We start from the raw sequence: 24680 nt of genomic DNA, 5'->3' as shown, positions 1-24680 counted from the left end.
ATGCTACAAAAACAACATCAGGTTTTCAGGACATTTAGACTCAACAAATATTAAAGAGGCCCGTTGTGAGCTATGTATAGCTGGAAAAATCAAATTTCATCTGCCACTCTGTCAGGCTGCATTCCAAAATCATTTTATCACTGCAGTGAATACCAAGATATTTATCTTTCCTGGCCAGGTTAATCTTGTGTTTCATAATTATCATGACTGCTGTAAACACATTCAGTCCTGTTTCTGCACTTGCAAGTGGTGCCAATTTGAGGGGAAGCTGAGCTTAAAGAGAGTTGCTTTTATTTACTTTTAACTTTAAGGCAGCAGCAGAAATTAAGAAGTATACTGCATTGGAGATTTATTACTAGACATGTAATGATAGTTTTCCAGTTATTTTTTTTTAGCCTCAAACTAAATTGCAATCTAATTGCAAGGCTACCACATTTACAGTGTTCCAGGCAGGAAACAGCTCAAGAGTACTATGAACATAGTTGGATGGCAGTATCCGTCTCTCTGTTTGTGAACCTGTGGTGTGCACGCACATAAGTTTTGATGAATTTTCCAGAGCACTTCCTTGGGATACCCCCCCCAACACCCCATTTCCTTTGATTATATGACAAATCCTTAGGATGCAGCATGTTTCGTGAGTCTGCAGGCCTGGCAACTTCACCACCCTCCTGTGCAACACAGCTAAACAGTTTGCAGCTCCAGATTTGGCTCATTTGGAGTTGGCATGGCTCTCTTCACTGCACGCTGTAGTTGTGCCCTAAAGCAGTGGAAATCATGGTCAGCCAGGGATCTTTCCTACTAGACTGCCATTCCTACTGCAGATTATTAGCACCATTCCTACGAGCATCTGCTCTCCTCCTGCTTTGAGTAGGAGAAGACAAATAGCACCTTTGTCCCTGCTTTCAATAGCAACAACCACGCAAAATGCAAGGATCAGAAAAACTGGAGAGACACAGAGAGAAAACAAAGAAAGAACATGACCCTGACTGGGGACACTGAAGGCTTCTATGTACTTGTCAAAAGACCAATCAAGATTACAACCTTGAACAGTTCCTTATCAAAAGCCAGAGTATGACATATGGCACTCCAGCAAAAGATTGAAATGTGTGGTGTAGAGGGTTGAGCATATCCTTTAGTTCAGAGGATGCAAAAGTTGGAGCAAAAGCCAGACTGCAAACCCCCTAGGTTTTGATTGCATTGAGCTTGTAGGAAAACGGCATCTCTCCCTGCATCACTTCAGAAAAATGAAGGTGAAGACAATAGATTTTGCCTAAATTTAGGAGAGATGAGCTATATTTTGTGGTGTAAGTGCAACCCAAGCAAAAGCTGAACAAAGTAGTAAGGCTCTGGCTAATTTGTATTCACAGGGTCAACAAAGACATATGGAGTAGGCACAAGAAGCAGGGTTTCCAAATCTTGCTCCTCTCCCTCTTTAGCTCAATATTCTAGAGGGAAACAAGAAGGTACGGAAACAGTCAGAATACACCCATGATTACAAATCACCAGAGACTTCCAGAAATAAAATTCTGACATAATATGAAATACAATTATCTCATAAGAAGAGAGAATGCATGTGTTTATAGATAAGTATTTACATATCAGTGCTCTCTTGTTTTCTCTAGACTTCCAAAATCTCCATGTAAGTCTTAACATCGCTGGAAGTGTTAAAGGCCAGATTGTACTGGGCTTTGAGCAACCTGATCTAGTGGAAGATGTCTCTTTCCATGGCAGAGCAGTTGGAATGAGATGATCTTTAAGGTCTATTCCAATCCAAAGCATTCTATGATTAAAAAAAAAAAAAAATTTACTATTCTAGCAAGTTTAGACATGCTTCATAGGACTTCACCAGATAGTAGGGAGAATAAATTGGAGGCTGTAAATCCATGCTTTTATGAGGAGATTGAGACAGTCTGACTTGCAGAGTTCTGGGGCTACATCAGAGGAAAAGCAAAATGTGCTTAAAAAGCATCACAGTTGAAGTGGATAAAGTCACCTTTGGCTTCTGCTGCAGAAGTGACAATATGGCAAAGTGAAGCAAAAGCCCAGTGCCACAAGCCTCATTAGCATAACTAACAGCAGATTAAGCTGAGAGAATGTGACACAATGACCCACATATTCCCCAGCTGTACTAAAAATAGCTACACAGAAGTAGACAAGATATCCTCCAAATGTGGAAAAAACCTTCCAAAAAAGAAGGTCTTAGGGAATCTAAACCAAAAGAAAAATTCTTTCTCCTTTTAAAAACCGCTCTTAGTAACTTGACAATTCAGAATCAAGTAACTACCTCTATGTGTGACAACAGGCAAGACAGCTCAAAAAAAAGCCACGTGTTAGTGAAGGGCCAAAGAACGTGTTCAGTGAGAGCTGTCTTTGTTGGAGAGAGTTCTCTGAGAGGGGTAATTCCAGCCAGGCTGTCAGCAGCTGTAATGAGGGCTGATGAGGAGGAGAAGGTGGTTCAGTATGTAATAGAAATTACACAAATTTGAACTCAATCCAAGAGCTAAGGAATGACTAATTTCCACAATTATATTAATAACAAAGTGGGTAGGCTGTGGAGACTGGTCAATTTTGCAGAGCAGTAAATGCTACCACAGCTATTGAGTGTGGCTGGGAGGAGACCAAGACCACATTCACTGCTTATTTTTCAGTTTAAGCATATCTGACAGAAGAGTCAATGTGGTACACACAGTTCAAAGTGGCAGCAACATACCTGTCCTGTTTGCTTTGTATGGTTTGAATTTAATCTTGCACAACTTCAGGTAGGATGACAGTAGCATGCAAAACAAGTTGATGTGATGCATGAAATAGGTATGTCACTTTAGCTTTTATCTGAGAGCTTCAACAGCCAAACAATTTCTTTTACATCTCTTGAGAATGATACACATTAAATTTAACATGAGTATTAACTACTGGCACCTTCAATCTTCAATATCACCTACAGCCCTCATAAAATACAGCATAAAAAACAAATAAAAAGAAGAGTCAAAGCACATGGAAGATGTAGCAAATATTAAAAAGTAAAAAAGAGAGGTGAAAATAACATGAAAGACATGAACATATCACTAAAAGAATGTTCAGTATTGATTAACAAAATGAAAATATAAGATAGCTATACAAAATAAATAAAACTGATTTAATTTATACATTTTATAAAGAACCTGAGACCAATAAATTAGTATGTTCAACAAGCTATAGAAAGAGAACATTCATAAGGTTAAGAATGGTTCTCCTTTCTGTAGGAATTGCTTTTCAAGTTCTCAGATGGAGAACTGATACAGGGAAAAACATACTTGCCCTGTAATAATCAGTATAAAATTAGTTCACAGAGAAGAGTCTTGGTATTCCACTACTAATGCCTAAAAATCTTTGAGACAGAAGATGTAGGAAGTGAACTTAGTAGTTCTAACATTAAGTTAGGTTATAGCTAAACTTGGGATGAAAGTGGTCTCTTCCCCTGTAAACCCCAATCTTTCCTGAGTTTCCAACCAGTGATCACAGATTCCCAGATGAACCTGGTGACCCTCAGACACTAAGCACAAGATGCAAGGCTGCTTCATACGGCGCTGTGACACTGTCAGCAGTCACAGGCACGTGTTGCAGTGTGGTACAGCATCTCCCTGCCGGGGAACAGCGTTCTGTCAATGCTCTTTCTCAGTCTAGCTCCCCACATAAAATCATGCCGCTTTTCTCAACACTGTGAAGTCTGAATTACAAGGACTCTTCCCCTGGAGGACATGTAATGTTCAGTGTTCAGAAACACAAAATAAAATACTTGAGTAGGTAAAAAGGAAACAATTAATTCTCTTAATTATTTATTCAAGGTTTTTCGCTCTCCGCCTATCCACTCTCCTGAGGGGGAAAAGCTCAATCACTCTCATGCTGTTTACTTTCCAGGGTTAACAACATTTACTTTAATCTTAAACTTCAGGCTTGATCTTAAATGACGGCAGATAGGTTACAAAGGAGCAAATATTTGAGGGCTCAAATCGTATTTTTTTTTTCTCTGAGCTGAATTCATGAACCATGAGAGAACCATTATGCAAGTCACTTGAAACGCATGGAGAAAAACAACAATTTTCTAAATATACACAAAAATGTGTTCTTTGGTGTGTCCTCTAGACCCAAGCAACTTTTCTCTCCTTCTGTACTCTTAAGGGACTCAACCAATGGTTACAGAAGGAAATAGAAGCTGTTTCATTTTAGGTGTGTCTACCGCACCCTTATTTCTCCTGCCAGGAAGAAAAGAAAAATCTCACTGCTTCATATCTATTGTGGCTTAATCAAGAAGGTCCTTAAATCCCTACTCTATTCCTGAAATAGTAATAGTATTAATATTAGAAATCAAAATGTTCAATATTGCAACCTGAAGGAACAAGCCAAAATTTAGGAAACTATAATAGTGTAATTAATGAAATTAATCCTGCTTCAAGTATAGATGAGTTTTCTCTTGCTCAATTTCAGCTTTTGTAGTAACTCAGCACATATCTATCTCTTACATTGTTCTTGAGCAATGGAGCTCATTACTTACTACAAGGAATTAGACTATTCCAAACTACTTGCAAGCACTACCACCAAGACAAACTACTTCCAGGTGCAAAGCAACATGCCAGAATGTACAAAGAAACATCACAGATCTAATCTAAAAATGCATCTGCAATAAAGATTAACACTGTATTCCAGTTATGGGTTGGGGTAATTTCATTTCTTTGGTTACAAGGAGAGAAAGTACTGCCAGGTTTCCAGAAATGCACTTTGAGTGACCTCCAGAAGGAACAGATGAAGATATGAACCTGACTCTTTCTAATCAGTTTGCTACCTCCTCCCCAAGACCACTTCACTGAAGGTAGGAGAGATATCCAAGAAAAGCCAGATTTCCATGTGTGTCTCCACTGAAGCCTAGTGTTCACCTTGATGTTTATAAGACTGTTCTCTAACTTCCATAAAGAAACCAGAAATAACATCCACTTCACAAATTTTGACAAAATCACTACTGAGCTGTTGTACAATCCAAAATCCAACAGATGCAACAGATAAATAAAACTAAATAACAAAAACAGTCTTGGCCCAAACAAAAGAATTGTGGCTCCTTACATTTTCCAAATCATTTACATTTTCTTTGTGTGGAGCTAGGCCTTCAGAGGCCTACAAACTCAACAGATAAAAGAAGGCTTTCCCCATTTTTAGTAAAATCTTGGAAGAGGAATCACTGCAGTTTTCCATGCAGAAACAAGTTTGGTGCTATCAGACTGTCAATGTCTGAAGCTCAGAGGGTCAACAAACAAAGCTCTTTAATTCTAAGTCACAGAGTTGAAATTATTAATGAACAAAATAAGATGGTCCCTAGGCAATGCCTGTTGCAAATAAATATATATGGGTGTGGGTGTGGTTTGTTGTTGGTTTTTGGTTTGTTTATTTTTTAAGTATACACAAGTTTGTTTTGTGATATCAACACAAGATTTCTGCTGGGTGCTCCAAAGTGTCTCCTGAACACCTCTGGACAGACTCCATCCCACCTCCATTCACTCTGCAAGGGTACAACCTTCCTTTCACAGGCAGCACTTCCACTGAACAGCTGCATTAGTTCAAACCTAGATCATGTTAGCAATGGTAGAAAAGGAGCAATCAATCTCCAGAATACAACCTGTTACAGCAGACAGCTTCCAACACCTTTTAAAGGACATCCTGCTCTTCCCCTATCTGACAGCAGCCCCATAAGACATTTCTTGACACTTTCTCAACTTGAAGACACAATGTGTTTTTCCTTCTCTGATTATCTCAGAATGATGAAACAATTCAAATACTGTAAAAGCATCTTTCCCCCCACACTGTTGGAAAAAACAGATATTATCTGTACAACCAGTGTGTTGTAAAATGCCACAGAAATCCATTTGAGTAGCACTTTTCCTAAAGACAAAACCACTTTGATTATTTTTATGGCATGTCTTTTTTTTAATAAAGCTTTTTTCGTCCTTTTTTTACCCTTTTGAATTAATAGCCTGTCACAGACACAGCACCATATCTCTTTCAGTTTTAAGTACTTAAAAGTGATGAAACATCCTTAGAATTCGTTAAATTCAAGATTTGATTATATGTTATTAATACAGTCAAGGAAAATTTTTGATACATTAAATCCCTCTTTAGCAGACAAAAACATTAGCAATGCAAGGCTCAAATAAATTGACTTGCTCAAATAAATTCCTCATGCCCCTAATCTTAGCTCAGGTGTACACAACCTGCAGCAGCCGGAAAATAGTAATAAAGCCCTTTGCATGATGTATTTTCATCATCTTTTCAGGGCAGGTTCTGGATAAATACCTCTGGAGTGACTCTGCTTCAAATGGAGAGCAGTTTAATTTTACAAACTTTCTTGTTTTACCAAGTATCAGCTGTGGTCCACACCCACACATTCTAATACCATTTATCCCTAAAAATGAACAACCTTGAGTCATTATGTCCTATCAATTTGGAAAGCTCAGGTGGAATAATTCTGTTTAACCTAACTGTCGTGGATTGACCCCAGTCAGCAGCCACACACCCACCCAGGCTCAACAGGACAAGGGTAGAAAACAGAATGCAAAAGCTTGTGTCAACACACAGAGAGTAACTTACCAGTTTTGTCATGGGTAAAACAGACTTATCTTGGGGGAAAATAATGTAAATTATTGCCAATTAATTTAGAATGGGACAGCAAAAAGCAAAGATAAAATGACTTAAATAATACCTGCCCCCCATGTCCCTCCTTTTCCCAGGCTCTTACTTCCCAACTCCTTCCCCAACACTCTGACTCTGCAGGACACAGGGTGATGGGCAATGGGGCCTGTGCTCAGTCTGTAACAGCTCCTCTCTTCTGCTCCATCCACTTCACACTTTTCCCCTGAGCCAGCCTGGATGCTCGCACAGGCTGCAGCCCTTCAGGAACTACCCACTCCTCTGTGGGCTCTTCAGAGGCTGCAGCTTCCTTTAGGGCAGCCCACCTGCTCTGACGTGGTGTCCTCCAGGGACTGCCTTGTGGGTATTTGCTCCAGCAGAGTCCTCTCCAAGATCTGTGGGGAATCTCTTTTCCAACACCAGGAGCACCTCCTCCTATCCTGCTCTGACCCTGGTCTTCTCCCTGCTGGTCCACATTGGTTTCCCCTCAACTGGTGCAGGGCAGAGCTTTCCCCTTTCTCAAACAGGCTTTTCCTGAGGCACCACAGGCTTGGCTGTGGGCTGGAGCTAGCTGGAAGCAGTTGTGTCTGGCAGAGGACAGCCCCTGGCCTTTTCTTCTAGAGGACACCCCTGCAGCCCCTTCCCCATGGCCATCAACCTTGCCAAATACATTCCCCTAGGAAAGAGGGATCACCACTGCCAAAACCTCTGTGTACTCCTTCCACATCTCCATCCAGGGGAGTGCTGACGTGGGTGAGGCCAATGCTTCCCAGTCCGTACCTACACTGGGGGCACAAAAAATTACTTTTCCAGTCTTGCCAATGCAGCTCTATCCAGCTGCAACTTCCACTATGAGTTTATTTTCCCTTTAAACTAACTGGAGAGAGATGGGACTTAATAAAATCCCAGAGAACAAAATAAAACTGATGATTTCAGCAGTGACACACCTCTCTGTAGTTTCTTTGTGCTTTTTCATATTTCTACAACTTCTGGGGTAAGGTGTTAAACCAGAAAACTGTGCTGCAACACAAACCAAATACCTTGTGTTTTCTCTCCTGAATTATAATAATGCTGCTCTGAGATGGTTGTTCACTCAGGTAAAGACTTATCTCCTGGCCCGGCAGACACCAACAAGTTGCACGAAGCAACAGCAGAGTAAGTTAGTCCTCTGAATTGACACCACTGCATTTCCCTCATCTAACTGATTGGCTTGTTTTTTTCTCTCTTTCAATGCAGATGTTCCATTTCCCTCTCTCTCAGTTTCAGTGTTTCTATTGAAGTACAGGCTGTGGAGGATTCCCAATGACATACCTATCTTTGACTCACACACAAACTGCAATGCCTAATAAGGGTACCTCTGTTTCCATGGCATTTCAGAATCATCAATGGGTGGCTCATCTCTGCACAACACAGTTTTCATTCAGTGTAAAATCCTCAAACTGTGAGTATCAAGAATGCCATAAAATGCAATCCCTTTCTGCTTAGGGTATTTACAGATTCACAGCTGGTCAAGGTTTGCAGCCATCATTCTGTGCCTGGTTTTCAGGATACAATGCAGACCCTTCACATTAATTACATATTGTTCCCTAGAGCAAAGTCACTTTTCTCTATGATTTCTCACATGCCACATACACTGATGTCACAAAATAGATAATAAAGCATCCCCATTAGATAATAATAAATTAATACATGTTCTGCTCTCTAGGCTTAGGCAGATATACCAAACCGTGTGCTACAACAGAGCTGCTTGGGCTGCCTCTTGGGTCAGCCAGGTCACACAGAATATCACAGTAAATACCATTTTCACTAAGGACTCATTAAGGAAAAATTCATTTGCTTGCTGCCGGAGGAATAACCCTAATTGGTTCTCTTCAGCAGTATACAACTTCCCTACTGTTATGGGGCCCTTATCATCTGCACTAACACTTTGTCTAGGGTTGATGATTCAAAGTCACATTTAGGCCCACACAGTTCAACAAACAGTGCCTGTGAGAAAAGTGTAGGATTAGGTATTTTGACAGACAATCAGGTATTATTACTTCAAACATTTTTACCTTGCTAAAGAAACTCAACAGGAAATTAAGAATAGATTCTCTGAAGGAAGCAAACTATATTTGATGTTTCACATTCTGAGGGCATTTGATTGTGCTGGTTTTACCTGGCATACGGTGCCAGAGTATGTCAAGAATTTTCAATTTTTGCTTCTTCATTACATCCTTAAATTAGTAGCCTGAGAGTCTCCTCATAACCCTCACTGCCTAAGGATTTGTTTGTTCTTGGTTCAGGTAGCATAACTGATCACTTACCTAATCCTCATTATTTCTGAAGTTTTGAAAAATAACACAGCCTGGGAATAAATATAATTAGGGATTTATCAACATCTGTGAGATGCTTTTTGTTCTTGGCTTCTGCAGAAATATCTGAAGAGACTCAGATTTAATCACACTGGGCTGACAATTTATTTCACTGTTTTTGAAATGTTTTGCTAAGTACCAAATTCATTCATAAGATAAAAATCCCTTGTGCCTTTCAGTAGTTGAAAACAAGGCCACTAAGAAATGAGAATACGGTAATTTTACTATTAGCTTGAGAGTTATCACAGACACTGAACAATAAACATCTTAAAGTTCTTAATACACTTAACTTCAATCTTCAGTCACTGAATATTTCAATGGCACCAAAACTACTTCACTAAAGCACCACGTTTCAAAAATTCTTTCCATTAGGACTCAGAAAAATATAAATATAACATTTTCCATGTACATGAAGTTGTTTAATACCTTTGCTTTTCTGCCTGGTTATCAAACCTGACTCTCACAATTCAGGGCCTACAATCATTACTGAAGACAACAGGTTGAGTATTTCATTGTTTGCAGTCCTTACCAACAGTGAATAGAAACCAGCCTGGGACTGGAAAGTGAAAAGTTTAGGGGTGTTTTTTTGTGTGTGTGGTTTTTTTTTTAGTTTTTTGTTTGTTTGTTTGTTTGTTTTTTGTCAAAACCCTTAATTTAAAAAATTGATGAAATTTCAGCTTGCTCTTTGAAAAAGTGGTCTTTGTACCAAGGGATAGTACCATTTGGGGCCATTACTATAAAATTACTGAGGAATTCCCATTATAAATGATATTTTGTTATAATAAGAAATAAAGATGTATTAAATATGAGTATAGTGTGGGAATATTGTTACCAAAAAAAAAAAAAAAAGATAAAATTAACTTCTTCCTAATATCTGTGCTTTATTTTTGCAAAAGCAAGCATGACCTGCATAACGGCTGTAAAAAAATAAGCTAGTCATAAAAAGAAAGCTTACAGAAAGCAGCATGTGGTGGTTTTATTTAGTGTGGCTTTCAAGTTTCAGGGAAACAGATCAATATAAATTATCAAAAGTGAATGCTAAAAAAATTGATGCCATGTAGAAATTCCTCATACTCTTTATTTCTAATTATTAGAATGACATAAAAACGGGTGAAGGTGAGACTAGATAGGAAAACACAAGTTTCAAGCAGCTCAATTTTTGTTGAAATTTTGAGTTAATTTCTTCTGATCTTTGGCTTTCCCCAGTTGTGGCAAATTTTGAGCAGGAGGGAATGGAGGTGAAGGAAAAAAAAATAAAGGAAAAAAAAGAAAAAAAAAAAGAAAGAAAAAAAGAAGTGTCTTGTCAGCCTTGGTCAAAACCAACTCTATGTCCTTGACCATTTCAATATCTTGAGCCTCTGAATCATCAAGCAGGTCAGAGAACTGGTTGTGCTATGTGCAGGATCTTCAGGGAAACATAAATGAAAGAAAGACCTTGTAAAGAACAGCCTCATAATATAAAACACTCTGCTGGGTAACTTGAGGATACTAACAAAAAAACCCCTGTTTGACTAATCTTGATTTACTTTTCAGATTTTCCTTTTTTAAGACTAAGATCTATTCTAAAGATAACAAAAGCCAAATAAACTGCAGTGCAGCCAGAAGTTCCTGATTTTTATAAACAGGTGCATCTTGCATCCTGATTCTGATGCACAGATGCTCAGACCATAAAGAAAAATTTTAAAAGATGCAAGAAAAACTATTATTACTTCCTTTTTTCCATTTCTGGTAAAGCCCTGATTTCTCTGCTTTCACATCTCCATTTCAGCTCTGCCTGTTTCATGACTGCATCGCTGGGTCTATCATGTCCAGGACATTTCTGTAAGGAACAGCTCCTGTGTTCATATCCTCAGTTCTGCAGTGAATGTCATGGACATTTTGCAGCTAGTGGCATAGAGCAGGAAAGATCCAACACCACCAGTACTTTGCAGTTTAAGAAATCATGGCATAGTTTGAATTATTAGGGACCTTTTAAAGGTCATCTATTCCAACCTCAACTAGATCGAGTTGCTCAGAGCCCCATCCAACTTGAATGTTTCCAGGGATGGGGCAAGCACTACCTTTCTGGAAAACAAGGGGTATGTGGTTTAATATTCTGTGAAAAAAAAAACAAAATCCAAAAAAAAAAAACCAAAAAAACCACACAAAACAAAACAAACCAACAAACCAACCCCAAAACCTCCCAACCTTTATAAGGGGTACAGAGAAAGGATACCCCTTACCATTTATTATCAAATATGTCCCTCTCCAAATTGTTAGTAATGTTAATTCTGTTACACAGTATGAATAACTAAATTAAAAATCTACAAAATGTGAACTCTGGTTTTGAAGGACAAAAATATTTCCCCCTTTGCTAATAGCCTTAATTTATTAATACATTTTGCTTAGATACAATATGTCTTTTTATAATGTTTTCTGGCAGTACATAACCAGCTGCTCACTAACATCCCTTGGACAATTTGACTTCCATATGTGCCTTTCCTTATGGTTTTCTTGCAAGGCAATTACCATTCATTCATCAAATGAGTGTCTCATGGAAAACCCAAAGCCCTTTCATTCCCCACCTTATGTGCTATTTCCCCTCCTCCTGCCCTTCTCCTCATTCCAGTGGATTTCTAAAAGGACAGCTTTGACTGACAGAGAGAAGCAGCATATCTTTTTTCTTCTGGCTCAGCTTCTCATAACCCTTGGCCAAGATGGTCAGACACTTCCCCAAACTGTAGGTGTTTCTCAACTAAAATTTCAGCTTTCTTCAGGAGGAACCACAAACTGACTGAAGCAGCAGGTTACAAGCAGCAGAAAGCCAAGAATTGCCACACTACACACATCTTCCTTTTGTCCGAAAGAAAATTCAGGACATGTCAGGATGAGTTCATTCAAAGCTAGTCCTGGGGTGCTGGAGGACAGAAAATGTACAGAAGCAGATATGGACCTAATGATACCATAACACATTTCAAAGGTGTTTCTGGCTAAGACTATCCATTACAACAAATTTTTAAAAAAATTAAATCATGGCCTAGCCTCAATAAAATATTGTAAAACTAATAATCTTTGTCTCCACCATAACTGATCTCCTCCCATGCTTCTGCTGTTGAGCACAAACTGCAAAGCCCTTAACAAAAAAGATCTCTTAGGGCTGACAGGGCAGCATTGCTTCTTGCAAGGCTCCTCCAAAAAGCACTAGGTCCATGCACAATTTCATTTTCTATTAACAGGACCATTCTAACCCTCATGTCACTACTAAAATTATAAGTTTCTATGAATAACATCCGAAAAGGTCAATCTCCAGACTTTTAAACTTCGTTACTCCTGGAGTGTTAGGCGGCTGTCATTTCCCTCCTCCACACGTTTTCCTCACTAACTTGAGTCTCTCCCTACCCTAATTCCCTTTTAATACTCTAAGAAAAAGACATTGACTGAACTTGCAAGAGCTTCACTTAACAGAGGCTGATGGGAATTCTCATTGTTCTGCCAGACTGCACCAGCCCACATCTTTAATCTCTGTTTTTGCCTGTCATCTCACACTTCTTATTTCCTGTTTTTTCCTCTTCAGTTCATGTAACCAAGTATCAACATACACCCTGATTTTTTATCTCTTCTTTGCTGAATTAATATATGTACCACACCTGAGGTACATATCTGTATATCTGTGTGGAAGTGAGTGTATTTTTCTTGTGTTGTCACACTGCTCAGGACTACAGACTCCTTATCCTTGACTAGGATTAATAACCAGAATTATGTGAAGGAGCACATGCAACCAGATTCCACCTCAGTCAGAAAATAACCTTCCAGAGTTTTCTTAATTATGTCTGGCCAACATATAAGTGACAACTCTCTGTGCCTTGCACACCTTCTAGAACACCCTCCCAAGAAGAGATTTGAAAACATGCATCCCACATCTAAATATAAAGTGAAAGATGTCAGATCTGTAAATTACTTCAGGAAGACAGAACGGAAGGAAGATTTAAATGTAAGGATGAGAGAAAATCTGTGTGCATCAGGCAAAGGATGTACAGATACACAACTGGATATCTGCATGTATCTATAGTAGCAACAGCTGCTGGTTCTTATTGCTGCTTCTCTCTTTCTCTATTTCCGTTCATTTGCTTCCTAGTCCTCTTTATTGAATGTAGATGCTCTTTCCTTATTATTATTTTTCATATTTGATTACAAGCTTCTAAGATAATAAAAGGAAAGGAAAATGAATATATGGTTTCCTCTAATATCACCAGATCTACACTTTCGTGACTAAGTTTCAACTCAATTCTTAACATTTTAAATTGTTATTTTTAATAATAAGCATTATATACCAGAGCTTGCTCATTAGACAGGCCTGTATTACTGTAGATCTATTTATAATCAACAGCTGGCTCCACCTAGTGTCCTATTAATTCATCAGTGAAAGAGAAAGCTAAAACCAAATACTAGAGAGAAAACAGAAACAAACTATAAAATCACTTGTCAGCTGGGTGATGGCCACAGACAGCATGAAGTTACAATTACTGGCATCAGAGGGAAAAGACCATTTTAAGTAACTACTGCATGATGATTGCCAGCCAGCACTCTGGAGACGTGAAGAGACTATGCAGATTCAGGAGTGTAAATATAAAACATGCAATATAAAACATTTTTACTAATACCCTGAAAAGGAGAATGGGACTTAAGCTGTTTATAGGGCTTACTCTCTCTATGGTTTCACCGTGATCAACAATGAGAAAGTATTGTTAAATTCAATTGAACTTCTATAAAATAGAATAACATTTTATTGTCATCAAAACTACAGAACTATTTCTGGCTATTCATACCCCACGGTGATCTTCTCTGTTAATGAGTACATCTCCCCTCCCGGCAGTTACAAAATAATTTAAAATGTCTCTTGTAGATGATCAAAATAGGGAAATGCTCAAGCTAAATAACATTAGCTATTAGTTTTACTGATTCTTACATTCAAACTTTCCAAAGGCTGGTTCACTGCTGTATATCTAGAAACATCTATTTTCCTAAAACTGTTAGTTTTACTCAGCAACATTTAGTGTTTAATAGCCTGAACCCTGTTGACAAGACAACACAGAGTACAGCCAACAAAGTAATTTAAGATAAAGTCAGAAAAGTGAATATCCAGTTTGACGAGAGATTTCTTGATTATCACCTAATAATTTTATAGGTGAAAAAAACCTATAAATGTAATGAAGAATGGAGTTTACATAGAAGAATGCATTTTGTAAAGCAAAATAATCCAAGTAATTTAACATAATCATAGCCTGTGAGCTATCAAGCAGTGTTTGAGTGGTTGTTGAACCTTCGAATAGGAAGAAAGAATGCCTTATATTTACAAGGCACTACTTTCACTTGTGTGATCGAGGGTGATCAACTCTGATAGAGCTGACGTCTGTTTTAAACCTGTTCCTATCACCTGTTTGGAGCTGCTTAGCCGTTTCACCCTAGTGGTGATAAAATATATTTCAATATGTACAATATACACTTAATGACTGTTCACCGTGACAGAGAGGGAGAATATATATGTTGTGGGGGGAGAGGTAGACAGGAGGAAGGATCATATAATAAGACAATACCTACACCAAAGAAAACACCTGTAAATTTTCTCAAACTTTCTCAAAATATTCAGTTAAAAGTTACGTTTGTGACCCATCTAAAGTATTCACATCTAAATTCAATTATTATATGAAAACCTCACAGTGCAACACAGAACATGAATTTAATAAAATGCACACAGAAATGCTCTCTAATATTTCAAAAATAAGAGAATACTCAAGTTCTCAACAGTTAAGCAGTTACTGTCATTTCTCATTAACAGCTTTCAGAATCCTGTCTGAAACAAGTTGATACAGAGAAATTAAGAACAGTAATCAAGCGAGATATGACAGACCAGCTGGGCAGGCATCAAGTTGGCAAAACGTGAATACAGTTCAATAGCTGAAACAGATGCTGGAGTTGTTGAGAAACCCTGCAGGAGATATTGATATATTTTCTTTATATAATTCTGAACAACCGGATAAATGTCAAGAGCTAAAAACTGATGGGGAATAAAACCTGTCGTAAAAACTAACTGTAAAGCACAGACATGCAATAATATCCTTTCATTATACCAGAGCATTCAGTACATGCATCTTTATTTCCTTGGAATTCCACAATATGCCAATATATCAATCAGAGCTTGCTAGTGAATCAGAGGGAGCTTTTCCCAGTCTTGTTTCACATTTGTTTGTTTCTATCTACCTGAGGCTTGCGAGACTTAGAAAATACTTTATTCTTCAGTCTCATCCTAACAGAACACTCTCTTTCAAGCAAGCAATTCCCCGAGCTTGCAGGCAAGCAGGAAAGAAAGAGTAACACGAGCATAAATGAAACTGCAAAATCCATTTTGCACGAGGAATTTTGTTTTCAGAGTTTCAAGACCTCAGCAACAAATCCTCTGTCATCATCAGTGACAGCTCATTCTAGCATATGCTTTGTCATGGTCAGTTTCTAATTACATTCATAATGATGCAATAGCTTTGATAATCCTACCTTCCATGCCAGCTGCTTTTCTTGTCACTCCATCATGCCAATAAGTTGGCTGCCGTAACAAATCAAGATAGTGCAAAACAGCATCTTTCCCCTGCATCTGTCATCTTCCTGAAAGCATTCTATTACTGCCGACTGCTGGGAACCAGAAAGTCTATTTGAATTCCAGCAGCTCCCCTCTCGCATGATTCAAGTTAGCTTAGGTGGGCATGCCTAACATGATTCTCTCCATCATTTATTATGCAGCTGCTACACCGTCGGTGTGGTAACCACTCTGACTTTATCTGATACGTCAGTCTTGCAAACCTCTACCTCCGTGCAAGCCCACGAGCCACAGAAGCATCTTGCATTTAATGAGCACTCTCCCTGCCTAAAGAGAGTGCATCTGTAAATCTGTTTCAAATCCTGCTGCTTGTATTGTCCTCCAAGGCTGATGCAAATGTTTGAAGATTTTCTCTTTTTTTTATTCTTGCGGGTTTTTTTTCTCTTCAGAAAGCTCTTCGTGCACGCTTGAATTATTCAGCTTCAGCTAAACGTTTGCTGATTTGTGTCCAACCAAACAGCACCTTCCCGTTGAAACTCTCTGCTCGAAAGCTACTTCTGAATAACAGTGCTGTGCGTTCAGGCTCTCAACTCTGTTTCATTTTGAACATGGCTTTTATAGCTACACCTCGACAAATGCATTTAGTTCTTTTCATGCAATGAATGGCTGTCTAATGAGGGAGCTGTACATTTTTAAGCAATTTATCTAAGCCTATTTGTAGGTGACACTTACTTTTTGTTCTTTATACATTTTAACAGTAAGTGGATAGCTCTGTCACAGCATCTTGATATTCTTAAAGTGGTAAGAACACCACCATAAGCTGCTTTTTGCCAGCCTGTGGAGGACACTTTCAAATGACAGAGTTTGCTTAACTGCTTCTGTATTATGAATTAAAGGGATAGGGTTGTTTTGTTGTCTTTCTATTTATATTTTCTGTTGAGTGGGGGAAAAACACGCTTGCGTCAGTGATTTCAAAAGAATATTAATAGAAATTGACATCTACATATCAATCATCCTCCAAGTCAAATTAGCTGTGTCTCCTCCCACCACTTCTGCCTGCAGTTCAGAGTCAAGGCATTTCATCTTTAATGTGTCTGGTTGCTCATAAGCTGAATAAACAACCCCAACCTCATGGTGGAAAGTTTGAATGCCTGTGAGAGAAAAAAGGGACAATTCAATAGAGTCAACAGCCTGGCTTAAACCTGATAGTTAGGTGAAGTAGTGAGGGGAGAGCAAGGACTATCACTGGAGTAATACCTCCTTCCTCAGCTTTTGCACAATGGCAAAGGAGGAGAGAGGAACAGGGAAAAAGGCAGAGTCCCCCAGGAAAGCTTTCCCTTGCGACAGCTGCCAGCCCATTATCACTCACCAGTTCTCGTACTCCCAGCTCAAAACACTCATAGGGTTTAACTTAAACCTCATTTCTTTACTCAGATTATATGTGTTGAACTTTTTTGTGATTTGCAATCCCTCCCCACCCTGATAGCCCCTTCCTCCCCCACAAGTTCTGAATCTCAGTAAAGTTCCTCAGGGTCTTGGCTGTGAAAAAACAAGTCTGAAAACATGAGCTCAGGAGAGATCCAAGTCACAGAAAGTAAATGGTGAGGAGGGCAGGTGGATGGGGAAACCAAATAAACAAGAACCAAACCAAAGCAAAAAATAACCCCCCCCCCCAAAAAAAAACAAACCAAAACAACCCCCCCACATCAAAAAAGAACAAAAAAAACCAAACCAACCCCAAAACAAACAAAATCCAAACCAAAAAACCTAAACCTCAAAAACAAATCAGGAAACAAGGTAAGAGGGTTTCTTATTTTGAAAAACAAATAGAAATAAAAAAATCAGAACACCTGATACCTTCCTCTAGGACTCCCACAGGGGTGTTACCAGTGGGTGCCTCCTGCTCAGCACTCAGCAGGGACCCTGGGCAGAGGTGCAGGTTGCTGCTGGGTTGCTGAATGTGAGAGAGCTCCCATCCCTTCTGGGAGGGATCTGACTCCCTGCTCTCGCCCACATCCAAATGGCACAGCTGACACCTGAAGGAGCTAACATAGCATGGTGCCGTTTCTATATGTGATACTGTATTTATTCCTAGCATGCTGCCAGAAAATGCCTTTTTAGAGATTTCATGTAAATAAAGTAGAATTACTACATCTGTTCCTCTGTCTGTAGCAGCACGTATCAACAAGCTAATTTTGCATTCAAGGCAACAGAGATAGTCCTATCATATAGTTGCAAAGTGCACAACTATAAAGTGCCTATCTGAAAATACTGTCGGCTCCTTCTTGTTCACAGTTCAAGTCATTGCTGAAGTGAAACAAACCAGGCAATGAATGAGGACTGACTTTGAAGTCACCATCAATTCCAAGTACATAAAAGGATATGCTTAATATTTCACACCTCTAGCTGCATTACGATTTCTAAATCATAGACACAGCAAGAGGAATTTACATGGTATTTCACGAGAGATGAGTTAGAGCACATAGATCATATAGCTTGTATTTGCAGGGAAAATCTAAAGTACCCAAAACTCAACACAGGCTTAATCTCTAATTCAATGGATTTTAAAATGTGCAAGATTATAGATTAAAATATCCATGAAATATTTAATATGATTGTAAGACATACAATAATGAAAAGAGAATGGGAGCATTTGGTGTGGCAAAATATATATCCCACCCAGATACCTAGAACTACAAAAAGGAAAAGGGGGACATGAGGGAATGATGAAAAGTATTTCCAGACAAATAAGCATGGCATTACAGGAAGAACCCACTCTGGTTTGCCATTCAGTATTACTGCCCTGCAACACAGCACACAGTGGATGAGATACAGTTCAGCCATGCAGACATTCCCAGACACATCAGGTCTATAAGGAGTAGCCATTTTTGTTCTGGTGAAAAAAAACCCCAACAAAAACACAAAAAAACCCCAAAAAACCAACCAACCAACCAACAAAACCAGCACAAAAAAAAAACCCAAAAAAAAAAACCCAAAAAAACCAACAAAAAAAACCCTAAACCCAAACAAACAAACAAAAAGTCCCACAAAAAACACCCCAAAATATTTTAAATTATCTTTTTTGGAGAAGAAGGAAACTGCAATACATCAGTGTTTGTATCTTTTGTGTGCACTAGCTGTATAGAAAAACAGCCCAGAGACAAATGGAGAATCTGGGAGGAGAAACCAGTATCAGTCATTCTGTCCACATACTAATAGGCCAGATTAATAGCTGGCTTTTGTTTCTAGCTTTTTCTGCATTTTTCTGCAAAAACAACAGCCGTGGTTTCTGCATATTGTAAGTGGATTCAGCATCTGCATAGATATAATTATAGCAACCCACCCATATGGAATGAATTGCTTTAGAGAGAAAGCTCCATGGGTTGCACTCCCAGAATCTACAATAACACAAATACATAATTTTTTGTCTTATACAGAACTGTCCTCAGTTTGTAAAAAGCAGAAATAAATGACAAGTGGAAAAACACTCATCAAGTGGTATTCTGCTTTTTAAAGTACTGAAAACTCAGTAGGCAAAGAAATTCCAGCCTATTTGGGTGACAACTCTCTTCCTATTCCATCTACAGCTTATGGCAATGACATATCTATTTGTTTTAATTGTTTCATTGCTACTAGAGGGACTGATTGGTGCACTCAGGGTGCTTGAGTTTTACTGTGGTGGTGTGTGCACATGACAGTGACAACTAAGGTACCTTGTAGAGCCTCTTCTTGATGCAATTTTTTTTGTTTGTTTGGGGGTTTTTTTGTTTGTTTTTGCTTTTGTTTTTGTTTTGTTTTCCTCTTTGAAAGCACCAGTGACTCTGACCAAGCAAGAGTAAATAATGGATCACTGAAATATAGGAAGCAAGCAGATTGGCCTTGACCTTCAGCTCTACATGATGCTCTACATAATGCACTCTCTCCAGTATGCAGAAATGAATGCTGATTTTGCTTAGCAAAAATTGTTCATTTGTTTTGCTAATATATCTCCTGAAGAAAGTCAATTTCTCTTCCCTTTTTCCCTGCCTCCCATTATACTTGGGTACTTCATGCCTCTCCCAGTGAACAACTAATTCAATCGATCAATCATGCAAGAAAACACGTTAATGATATACTGTGCATGTTTAGATTAATAAACGCCTCCAATAAAAGCACTGGGAAGTTTGTTTGGATAACACAGACAGGAATTATTATTTCTTACTGTTAATCATTCTATATTAACTACCTTTCAATTATAGGATTTCTGATGTATAAGAGTAATCTGTGCATAAACAGTCACTTTCCAATATAGTTAGACACATCAGTACTTTTATTTTTATGGCAATATTTCAATCCTTTGGAGAGGACAACTTCTGACAATTTCAGCAAATGTAGCTTTGACTGCTCAAGATTTTAAAAAAATTACTACAGACAAGTGTATGAAACACTGAAAATTAAAAATGCATAAAAGACGTGTCTCTGTAAACCAAAAGGCCAGTGCCACCAGCCTCTCCACATGGAGGCTTACAAGCCCTTTCCCATGGAGAGGTTCAGAGTCCTTATCATGCAGACAGGACCATGGTGTTGGCCAGAGGGAAGTTTGACATGTGTATGTCTCAAGTCATCCAGCCAGGAAACTGATGGACATCCCAGGAGCTGAAACTTTCAGGAGTTTAAAATATTTTAATCCCCTGCACCATAGTTTATCCCTTCATTTTTGTGCAGAAGTCACCTTTGGTTTTTTAACTGAATCTCAGGTATATGAAATTCAGCTAGGTTTAGGCATTTGTCATAAGATGAAAGCTCAAAACACACTGATATCAAAATGTGTTAGGAGAACTCATGATCAACCTTTTGAAACAAGATTGATCATGTTTATAGTAATTATTTTTCAAAATTTTATTACAGATGTACTTACAACAATAATAAGCAGTGATTTCCTTAGCAAGAAGAGGATTTCATATTACAGAACATTAAAAAGTTATTCACAAAAAATGCTACAGAAACAGTTCTCTGAGATGCAGAGCACGGCACACTAAAAAGTGGATACTCTACATTAATTCTGAATATTGCTGTGTGATATAGTCATCTGAACACTGTTGCAAATGTGGATAATATAATCTCTCACATGCAGTAACTATTGAGGATTTTTAATGTCAACCTCTGCTTAAGTCTACAGATAAGCCAACACACAGTCTACATTTGGTTCTCACATAGCATATGTATTTCAGTGACACTGAATTTAAAATAGTAGGTTCTAGCAAGAAAAAATAAATCTGGTTAACTCATTCTCCAAATATTTAACACACATCAGGAAGCAGAAACATACAGTTTCCCTATTTAACACTCAGAGAATTAGTGACTTTGAACTCTTCAGCAAATGCTGCTAATCTTCCTCTTTAAGCAAGGCTTGTATGTTCTGTTAGCACAAAACTGAACAGTGACATGAAGTTCATGCTAATTACATAAAACATGTATTTTGTTCTTTTACAGCTCATTTTAAATCAGACTGATGTGAGATACCCAGTTTTAACTTTCTTCCATTTACACTTTGACTTCTTCAGAAAAATACATAGTTCAGCAGTACTGTGCTTGAAATAATTACTGACTTAAGCACCTTAATTTGTTCATTCTTTCTACAGTTGCAGTCCATGTATAAAATGATGTATAACAGATGTACCAGTAATTAAAAAAAATGTCAACATTAATTAACTTCAAAACAAAACCAAACCACCCAGATCTAGCACACACCTTACAGCCTGCCCTTCTGTGCAGCCCATGGGCTAGTACTCAGCTCGCTGTGGTTTTGACTTCATCAGCACTCTCATCTGGTATAGCTTTCCAGCAAAGCATTCCATGTTTCTCTCAATTTTCACCAAATGCAGATGATTGTCACACAAGATAAATTAGGGAACTAGTTCAATAGCAGTTGGTCAATAAATGTTTTGGAGATCACATGCTTTGAAATGTGTTCTATTGGTTACTTCTACTGCTAATGCAGATATATTCTGCTTTAGTGGTATTTCCAATTCACTGTATTGGTTTTCTGATGGATCATTAACCAGCTGGCAACATGCATACGACAGCTATATATAACAAAATTAATTAAAGCAAATTCTGCCATATTCCCAGTTCCTGTAATAGCTCAAACTTATTTTTTCTTTGATAATTTTTCCTGAATTAATTACTTATATTGTTTGGGTTGCATTAATATTAAAACCAGATTAATATTGCTAATGAGACTGCAACTGCTAACACAAATGCAAAATCTCCAAAGATGGCAACTTAAGAGTTCTCAACAGGCTGCACTTCTAAGGTTTTGCTTTTCAGTTGAGGCTTTAAGTTAAAATCCCAGGCAACTCTGTGACACATGTTCTTTAAATACCAGTAACTGTTTCAGAAAAACCCTAGTCATTCCCTCAAATAACAAAGCAAACACCTCAAACAGAGAAAACTTATCCAAACCTTTTAATCAGTTAAATGTTCCCAAAACCCTCAAAAATATAGGATGCAGAAAGCAAATTCCATAATACTTGGTGAACAAGCCTGGCTGAAGAGTCTTGGGTTCCTGTTGTCTGGATTTCTGTGCATGTCAGCAGTTGACTTTGGAACACTTTCTCCCCTTCCTGGGATAAATACCATAATGAGAGCTCAGAATATTAAAATCTTCATATTTTCTGCTTCCCATAATAGGAAAAGAAGCTACACAGCAACATTAAAAGATGTTTTCATATAGATTCTAAATTAAAACAAAATAAAATCCATGGTGGTTGCTTTCCACTTCATAGCAGACTTAGAAAGGAGAGTTCTCCCTGAGAGGTGCCACAATGCAAGTTAACAGTGGGGGCCACAAAGGAAAACAGCTTGCACTTTTCCTACCCTCCCTTGTCAGCAGAAATAACACACTCCATAGTTTCTACCCCTGTCATTGAATAATCTGTTTTAGCTTTGGACGTTTAAGACTGGTTGTCTACTCTTTTGTTATATTAAGCATAAAATGTAGAAGGACAAATTGGACTAAGCCAGCTTGGTTTCTCTGGAAATTAATGTACACACAAAAAAACACTTGTAGTCATGGGTTCAGGGGATTGTTGTGTGTGTATGTTTGTTTTTATATGGGATTTGAGATAAAAATCTAAATGTGAAATAGAAGTTGAATTCACCATTCACAGCTGTTAGTGCTCAATAACCTTCTCAACTTCAGCACAGAGACCTTGAATGTCCATTTTTCAATGAACGTCCTTTTCTATGAAAAGTTTGAAGGAGACACTGCATATTTTATTTTTTTAATCCCCAGAAGAGTCACAGAACAGTGAATTATTTGGGTTGCCCTATAGGCTCTGGTTAAAAGAGCACACAACAGTAACTTAGCAGCCACTTCAGCAAGAACCTTTTCTCCCTCAGCTAGAGCTGAAAGCAGATTTATGAGAAGGTGAGACCCTTGAAGAGTCAGTTCTCAGGCAGACAGGAACTGGGAAGTCCCATAGCCTCAGCCCTCCCAACCCCACACCTGTGGTGGCCTGGAGCCACATGAGACCATGAGCACTTTCCAAACAGACAGGAGTGACAGAGGAAGAAGTGACTCTCTGCATTGTCATGGGGTGATTGATGCATAACTCACAGATTAGTTGAATTAGTAAAACTGTGGCCTAATTAAACCCTCCCTCCTGCATCTTGTCAAACTTCCAGCGTATCTGGGACACTGAATGGCACCAGAGAGCAGGGTGCAGCTGCCAAGGATCACTTTGCCTGCCAGGCTTCATTTTTAACACTGTTTTGCATAATATCAGAGTGCAATCAATTTTGTATTGTATCAGTACAATAGCTGAGATTTTGATTATATCAACAAAGTATACAAAATAGCTCAAATTTTAGTTAAAACAATTACAAAAGGTGATTTATTAAACCAGATACTGAATGGAAACAAGGTGTTGTGTGAATACATGTTCCCTGAGCAGTTATTTATTTTTTTTTAAACTAATAATTCAGGGCATATTTACTAAGATTACAAAACATGCTATTATACTACTTGATTCAAAGTATTTTACATTACTGACCATTTTTATGCAAAAAATGCAGAATTTAATAACCTCATTATCACCAGAAAGTATTTATCTTGCAAATTTCCCAGAAAAATATGAGTTCAGTTGATACAAACAGAGCACCAGTTCCATTAAAAGTGACAGACATCTGATCAACTCCCACTTCAATGGGGTGACATGCAACATGTGGATGCTGCTGCATGCAGCATCCTCCCAGGTAATTTTGGAGTTACTAGATCTGGTCCAAAGAACAGAAAATTGTACAAAAAGACAAGCAAAACAGTATCCCAGCCAGCAAACACAGGGAATGCATAAAGAAATGTTCCCCACACACATGGTATGCTAGCTCTAGCATGCAGTTCAAAAATGTTAGCCACAGCAGTGGCACCTGAGAAGTTTTAGTGCCTTGCTCTCATCCAGATACTCGGCAATTCCTCATACCTGTCCTTTAGAAAACAGCAAGTACTCAAATTTGTAGTGAAATCAGACCTGGCCAGAATGCCAAGGCCATCACTGTCACTGTGTTTATCTGCTTGGAGTGAGACAGAGGACTCACTGTTAAACTTCTCTTTTTATTCTTTTGCCTGCTTTCATAATTTTAGCTTAAAACTCCATGCATTTTTTTTTCCTTTGTGTAGTTACTCAAAGGCACTTTAGGTTTAATTGGGAAAACCTGGAAGAGAAAGATGTTTCAACACCATGGTGCACACAGGTTTCCTGTCAAGGAGTATTAACTGCCCTTTCCCATAAGGTCCCACTCACATCTTCTCACAACAGGAACAAAAGCTCAGTAAAGATGCTTCCTTGATGCAGGCACAAAGCTTCTTCAAAACCATTTCAGGCTTATCCCTGACTTTAATATATGCAGAGTTGGAGTAACAATAGTTGTTGCCATCAATATATTCCTGAAACTGTCTCCATGTCTGTCAACACTTCCCGATTCAACAGACTTGAGTAAAAGCACCATTCTTCTGCTTCTTCTCTGGCTGGCAAAATGGGGCTACATCATCAGTGAAAAAGCCATCCTTTTGAAAACCACCAAGAAACTGTCATATGAGAACTTCTGATAGGAACAGAAGTCAGCTCTTG

At 38.4% G+C, this 24680-nt stretch overlaps 1 protein-coding gene across 9 annotated transcripts in view; it reads right to left on the bottom strand.

The window, feature by feature from the left end:
• Positions 1–24680, bottom strand: part of DMD (dystrophin) — a 1145450-nt gene that overhangs the window by 1029379 nt on the left and 91391 nt on the right. The window contains exon 1 of one of the 9 annotated variants that reach the window (XM_064407401.1): positions 15531–16116. The exons of 7 other annotated variants lie outside the window; for them this stretch is intronic. In XM_064407401.1, coding sequence (XP_064263471.1) covers positions 15531–15627 — 97 coding nt within the window. In that variant the 5' untranslated portion in view covers positions 15628–16116. Of the gene's footprint in view, positions 1–15530; positions 16117–24680 lie in introns of those variants that run through there. One more of the 9 variants, XM_064407378.1, reaches the window with a different exon arrangement.

The sequence above is a fragment of the Passer domesticus genome, chromosome 2 (assembly GCF_036417665.1).
Source record: "Passer domesticus isolate bPasDom1 chromosome 2, bPasDom1.hap1, whole genome shotgun sequence".
Taxonomy (NCBI): domain Eukaryota; kingdom Metazoa; phylum Chordata; class Aves; order Passeriformes; family Passeridae; genus Passer; species Passer domesticus.
The sequence above is the reverse complement of the archived record's forward strand: the minus strand, read 5'-3'. Positions and strand labels throughout refer to the sequence as shown.